Source organism: Nematolebias whitei, chromosome 2 (genome assembly GCF_014905685.2).
Source record: "Nematolebias whitei isolate Nwh7 chromosome 2, NemWhi1, whole genome shotgun sequence".
In the NCBI taxonomy this organism is placed as follows: Eukaryota; Metazoa; Chordata; class Actinopteri; order Cyprinodontiformes; family Rivulidae; genus Nematolebias; species Nematolebias whitei.
Genome location: NC_056499.1, coordinates 34,000,303 through 34,007,667, shown reverse-complemented (window position 1 = coordinate 34,007,667; position 7,365 = coordinate 34,000,303). Strand labels below are relative to the sequence as shown.

At 42.1% G+C, this 7,365-nt stretch overlaps 1 protein-coding gene across 2 annotated transcripts in view; it reads right to left on the bottom strand.

The window, feature by feature from the left end:
* Positions 1-6,143: 6,143 nt before the first annotated feature.
* The window catches only part of LOC119423891 (protein C19orf12 homolog), a 58,576-nt gene continuing 57,354 nt past the window's right edge, over positions 6,144-7,365 (bottom strand). For both annotated transcript variants that reach the window (XM_037691327.1, XM_037691319.1), the window contains one exon: positions 6,144-6,391. In XM_037691327.1, coding sequence (XP_037547255.1) covers positions 6,144-6,391 — 248 coding nt within the window. The remainder of the gene's footprint in view (positions 6,392-7,365) is intronic.

Sequence of the window (7,365 nt, the reverse complement as noted above, 5' to 3'; positions counted from 1 at the left end):
AAAAGCTATTTGGAAGCCGACTACCCGGTCTCACCGTAATTTATACGGACCGGGGGTGAGGCCCACACAGCAGGTGGGCGTGGACTAAAGTTTTCAGTGCTGCGCTGCGCACAAAGGAGACAAACCCACTAGCGATAGCCTTAAAGGGCTGTGCCTATTCTCATAGAATCTGGGATTACAGTACGTAACCAACGTTCTTTTTATCAGCGTGGCAAGATTAGATGTGCATTTTCATCCCAACAGCCAATTCTCGAACTTTAAACCCAGCCTGCAGACAGAGGCAAAAGAGGGATTGTCTGGTTTCATTTTTTCATTCAACCTTTATTTAGACAGATAAGTCACATTGAACCTAGAAGACTCATTTACAAGTTAGATCTGTTTAGACAGACAAAAAGTAGTGAAACTGGACACATGTAGGAACTGGAGGCGAAAAAATTCCTATCAGACTTTATTTTTCCTGCATGAGAAGAAAAAACTCTAATACTGAAAAAACACCTCGCACAAACAATCACATAGTGACGTAAACATTCTGCAGAGGGGGGGAGACGACGAGAGCGGTGAACAATGTTCATAGACGCTCTCGAGGGCACTGTAAGAGTTCTGATAAGGATGAAATAATCAGCCAGTGTCCTCCGGTGAGAACCATAAACATTCTTGAGGTATGTCGGGGAATGGCCAAGGACAACGCCTATGAGAATCCAAGAGTCCTGAAATGATGACACAAAGTTTATTCAGCTGGTTTCTTCTGGTTATCAGTAGGAAATTCCTCAGGGAGGGGGTGATGAGCGTCAGATCACATGTTCTCCAGGCAAATTCAGATAAGATGATCTTCAAGGCCAGCCAAGGGAGCCAAATTCAGATAAACACACATTTGTTTTGGGGACAGGCAGAACTTAATGACATCGACCTTGAGTCTGTGTTGGTCCACTCGGGTTCCAAAATGGCCAAATTACATGGCCACACCGATGGAACGTGACTGAGTAAAATCCCCGAGATCTGATCCATTCTGCCCAAAGCATTTGAGTCTGGGTACTCGAGACACGAACCAAGCCATCATAAAGGCAAGCAGCGTGATCGGGTCCAAATTTGCTGCCGACGACTTCCTTGATTGTTGATAAAACCAGCAACCAGCCAAATCCAAAAGCAGGAACCAGTTATCATAAATCCAATTAAATATGCATCCTTAAAATACACAAATGGCAGCAGAGATAGACACATCATCAAGTCTTCAAGTCGATGAGATATCCAGCTGCGTGCGTGCCAACAGGGCAAATCGGCTCGCCTAAAGCCTGTCTTTTTTTCAAAGAAATGTTGTAAATTGAGTTGAGGGACCAACTGATCAAAACAAGTCCATAATTATGGTTCGGAAGATATGCAAGAGAGGCTCAGAAGCAGTTTCACAGACAGACAGAGCAGCAAAATGGAGAGGGAGGGGAAAAGCATCCGACCTCGGCAAGAGCAAGTGGTGAAGTTCATGTGTCCTAGCTGCATCATTTTCTTTTCCTGTGCCTTGTTGGCCATTCATACTCTCAGCTGCTGACAACACGCAGAAAACGAGAGCAAACAACTAGAGAAATTGCATTTCCTGCAAAACTACAGCGTGAACTTCTCCTCCTCCACCATAACCCTCAGCACTGGCTTTCCTCAGGGATGTGTGTTGAGCCCCCTCCTGTTTACTCTGCTCACATATGATTGTGCAGCTACCCATCTAGGCTGTCACATTGTAAAGTTTGCAGATGATATAGCGGTGGTGGGATGCATCACAAACGATGATAGCTACAGGCAAGAGGTGGAACACCTGAAGAGCTGGTGCAAAGAGAATAACCTTCACATCAACGTGAAGAAGACAAAGGAGATGATTGTGGACTTCAGAAGGAACAAAAACACCTACACCCCTCTGAACATCAGAGGATCTGCGGTGGAAGTGGTCTCCAGCTACATGTACTTGGGTGTACACATGAATGACAACCTCAGCTGGAGCAACAACACCACCAGCCTGATCAAGAAAGCTCATCAGAGACTCTACTTCCTCAGACGGCTGAGACGAGCTGGTCTGGGAAGCTCAGTCCTCACCTCCTTCTACAGGTGTGCAGTGGAGAGCATCCTGTGCTCGAGCATCAATGTGTGGCATGGAGGCTGCACAGCTGCAGAAAGAAAAGCTTTGCAGAGAGTGGTGAAGGCTGCACAGAAGACTGTTGGAGTCAGACTCCCTACCATCACAGACATCTACACCTCCAGATGCAGGAAGAGAGCCACCTGCATGATGAAGGACCCCACTCATCCAGCACACACACTTTTTGCCCCACTCCCCTCAGGAAGGAGGTTGAGTAGCATTAAGTGTAGAACCACTAGACTGAGGAGCAGCTTCTACCCTGAGGCTGTTAGACTCATGAATCTCTAACCAGAATAATCACTGTGAAAAAAATCACATCATGTTGCTGCTGATCTGTTTCAATGTAGATGTGTTCATGCGTGCACATCTGCTTACACAGACTCATGTTCATGTTTGTGCTGATGTTCGATGTATTTTTTTTATGCTATTAGTGCTTAGTGTATATTTAGTTGATGTTTTTTTTAGTTCATATCTTAGATTTTAATACTGTTTTTCTTTTACATTTTATACTTTTGTTGGATGTAACTGGGACCCTGTGTACATAATTTCACTCCACCACATGTACCACATGAGGTGCGAATGACAATAAAGAAACTCTGACTCTGACTCTGAATGCTTATTGCTAATGAACTTGCTAAAAAACAGCTGAAATTAGCTAAAAACATGCTGAAATGTATCTGAAAAGGAAGAACAAACCTAAGCTAGCAGAAGAAAGAAAAATACATTTGCTTAACTTGGTTTAAATAAGCAGAAATGAGCACAAAAATTAGTAAATTAACTAACACTGACATTAGCAAAAAAGTAGCTGAAAATATAGAAATAAGCTTCAATTACCAGAAGGAAGTGGAGAGAGCACAATTTTGCCAAATTAGGTTGAAAAAAAGCAGAAATGAGCACAAAAAGTGGAAATCATCTGATAAAAGATGAAATTAGCAACAAATAAAAAAAAAAAATCTGAAAAATGGCTAAAAAACTGAATGTAGCTTAAATTACCAGAATGAAGTTGAAAAAGCACAATTTTGCTTAATTGGGCTGAAAAAAGTTCAGACAAGTGCAAAAAATGTGGAATTAGCTGAAAAAGCTAAAACAAGCATAAAAACAGCAAAATAGTAGCTGAAATAACAGAAAAGGCTGAAACGTGCATAAATGAGCAGAAAGGAGCTTAACAAGCTGAAATGAGCAGAAAGAAGTTAGAAGCACAAAAGTGTTGTAGTTAGATCACAAAACGGTGGAAAAACAGCTGACATTAGCTGAAAGTAGCTGAAAAAGTTCAAATTTGCACAAAGCAGCTGAAGCAGAACAAAATGTAAAAGGAGCAATAAAAGGTTGTAAACAGATCTAAAGATTTGAAAGATGTAAAATGAGCTCAATTTATTTCATGTGAGGAAAAAGTGGCAGAAAAGGCTAAATATTTCAAAAAGCTAAAGTTGCACCAATACCAAACGTCACAGCTCCTTTCTCCTGAACGAGCTGAATGTTTTGATTTATGATTTGTAGAAATAGCACAAAAAATTGTGGAACGAGAAAAACGTACAGAAGAAAAATGGATCACAGTAAATGCTTCATAAACATTCACACAATAACTGTTTGATGCTGATTACAGAGTATGGCTCATTCTGCACTTAGCCTTTCTAGTATAACATAAATAAATAAAAGCCTAAAACCATTTAAAACTGCAGGTAAGATGAAACGTCAGGACCTGCAGTGTAACGAGCTCGGTGGTTGGTGCTTGTTTTCTAAGCTCAGATCAAACAGGTTTTCTGCACTGCTGCTGTTTTCTGTCAGACTTGAACCTCCTGATTTATTTTTTGTTTAAGCAGCAACTGGGACAAATCAGCAGCAGAGGTTGTCCAGCTGTCAGGACGCTGCTCATCAGGAATGATTGTGTCTTGAATTCTGATCGCAGGTCCTGTTTGTCACACCTGTCCACTCATTGGGGATTGTCTTCTCACTGACATGTAGCTTGGAGAATAACAGCTGTTTGTTTCCTGCACCTCTGCAGGTTTTTATTGTTGTGCTTCTCGTTACGTGCTGGGCTGTATCCTGAACACAAGTTGTTTCTGTGTGTGTGTGAGGCTGCAGTTGGCCTTCAGTGCACTGTGACCTCATTTTGCACGTTTCACAAGTGACTTTGCTTTTGTTCTTTAAATAGAAAGTGCAAGCAGCATCTGTGTTTATGATTCAGGGTTCTTCTGCCTGTTGACTCCTCTGAGGATTCATTAGATGCACAAACGTCACAGAACCAAGGATTTGAGTCCTACGGGGCTAAATGCACCTACAGAACAATCAGAGCTCTGAAGGACAGAGGCTCTAAAACTCTTACATCACTACACATCACACATATGTAGCACACCTGAAGTCCCTGTGTGGACAGGTCAAGGTTAGTTTAGCCTTTTTAAGCTTTGTTAAACCAGACTTGAATCATATATTTCAGGGACATCACACTCAAGAGGGTTTCCCGTCAGAACCCAGCTGGACTCCTGATTATTTTTGCTCGTGCAGGCGTTTGTCACAACGCTCACTAATCAAAACACTCGCTGACATCCTTTGACCCTAACATCCCAGGAAACGAACAAATCCACTGCCTTTAATAAGAGTGAGCTCCATTTTCTTCTTAATCAGTCTAAGTGACGACTTTGTACGAGAACTGTTCCTTATTGTCTGCGTGTTGCACAGGTCGGTCTCGTCCTCTGCCGGGAGTCAAGTTTACTTCAGGTTCATCTGCAGAAACATTCAGGGCAGCAGATTGGTTCCCTTAATGCTTCTGACTCATCGGTCCTGTAGAACTGTGGGTTATGGTGATTAAAACTGCTCTTTGCTGTGATTTTTTTTTTTTGTGCCTTTTTTTTATTTTTTTTTGCAAATGTTCAGGTTTTTTTTTTTTTGTGCCACAACTGTAACATCTTGAGTAAAAAATATAAATAAAAGGCAGGACTTATCATGTCATCATTCATATTCAATTGTTTTTACAATAAAAAAGAAGAAAAAAATCAGTTTATTTCTTATTTTTTATGAGAGTTAAAAATATATAATTCTTCAGGCTTTAAATTCGTGTAAATGTAGTTTGCTGCCCCCTAGTGGAGAAAATGAGAAGCTGCAACATGTGAAATGAATCCAGGAAATGTTGGCTTACTGTTTATATTTTCAAATTAACTGATTAATGTAGATAAACTCTTATCAAACATTTGTACTGGGGGAAAGTACCCCACTTAATATTTGCTTTAAAATAAAAATTTAATTAACATTAAACCACAGTTGAATATTATTTTTGCTCAAAGGCAACGACCTTCATTTCTCAGATTTTGTTTTTAACCACATTTTTTACTTCTCATCCCTGTTATTAGAAAGACTTGACATTTTTTATGTTGAACTTGAAGATTGCAATAGATTTTTTTTTTTTTTTTACAAAAATTGCATTTTCTTTCTCCCTTGTGTAAAAATGCCTTATTTATGGATTTAAAAGAAAGACTGCAGTGTGGCTGAAACTTATATTAATGAAGTGGCTAACAAACTACTAGCATAACCCAATCAATCAATTTTCTCCTTGTATCATTCTGTCAGAATATGTCTTTGTATAAATGCATAAACTCAGACAGAAAACTGATAAAGTAGTAAACAGACATTTTTAATTTCTAGTTTTCAGTGGAAGCTATGGCCGTGTGTGGTCAGAGCTGCAGAGAACAGAATCCTGGTGCAAGTAAAGTCAAATGAATTTAAGCCTCTGACATTTTATTTAAAATTCACATATAAAGCACCTTGATACAGTAGACAGGAAGATTGTCTTCCAGCTGAAAAGCTAAGGCTCATCTCTTTTCAAGAGTTTGAAACTGCACACGTGAAAATTAATGGTGACTTATTTTAAATCAAACATGATTTGTGCTGCATGACTGAAGAACAGAGGGTTCTGCAGTGAAACATTATTGCTCAGTTTCCAGTAAGGCACTAAATGCACCAACACGAAGACGTCGGTTTTTGTTTCGCAGGGTCAGTCGGGTCCGTGCAGCACCACCTCTCAGTCACGATAACACACTTATGCTCTGAGGTTTTTTTTGACGTAGCTGTGCACTGTGGCGGTGACCTGCTGCTGGAGCGTGGCGTTCCCCATCACCAGGGCTATCAGCTGAGCCGCGTCCCTCCAGATCAGGCTGCCCAGTATGACGATCACTTCGATGGCGAGCTTCTTCTTCTCGGCTTTCGACATCTCCATCAGAATCTGAGGCAAGGGTCTGAACTGACCCCTGGTGAGCCAGCCGCCCATGAGACTGCCCACTGCACCACCTGACGGAGAGAACAAAGGGTTTATATTGTACTACTGAAATGTTTGATTGTACAAACATGAACACATAAATCCTGAAAACACCAAGATGGGTGCTCCAACAAGAGACATCTCCAGCCCTGCCTTAAACTTTCTCACAACTGATAAACAGCTGCATCACAAACAACGATGAGTCCAGCTACAGGCAGGAGGTGGAACAACTGGAGAGCTGGTGCAGGAAGAACAACATTCACATCAATATGAAGGAGATGATCGTGGACTTCAGACGGAACAAACACACCTACCCCACCTGAACATATGATCTGCAGTGGAAGTGTCTCCAGTTACAAGTACTTGGGTGTACACCTGAATGACAACCTCCGCTGGAGCAGCAACACCACCAGCCTGATCAAGAAAGCTCATCAGAGACTCTACTTCCTCAGGCGGCTGAGACGAGCTGGTCTGGGAAGCTCAGTCCTCACCTCCTTCTACAGGTGTGCAGTGGAGAGCATCCTGTGCTCCAGCATCAACGTGTGGCATGGAGGCTGCACAGCTGCAGAAAGAAAAGCTTTGCAGAGAGTGGCGAAGTCTGCACAGAAGACTGTTGGAGTCAGCCTCCCCACCATCACAGACATCTACACCTCCAGATGCAGGAAGAGAGCCACCTGCATCATGAAGGACCCCACTCACCCAGCACACACACTTTTCCCCGCTCCCCTCAGGAAGGAGTTTGAGGAGCATTAAGTGCAGAACCATTAGACTGAGGAACAGCTTCTACCCTGAGGCTGTTAGACTCATGAATCTCTAACCAGAATAATCACTGTAATGACACTTTAATTGGAGAGTTGACACTTTGTGCTGCTGATCATCCATCCATTCATTATATTCCGCTTGTTCCAAAGTCGGGTCATGGGGCAGCAGCTTGAGCAGGGAGGCCCAGACATCTCTTTCCACAGCCACCTCTTCCAGCTCTTCTGTCAGGATTCGAGGCGTTCCC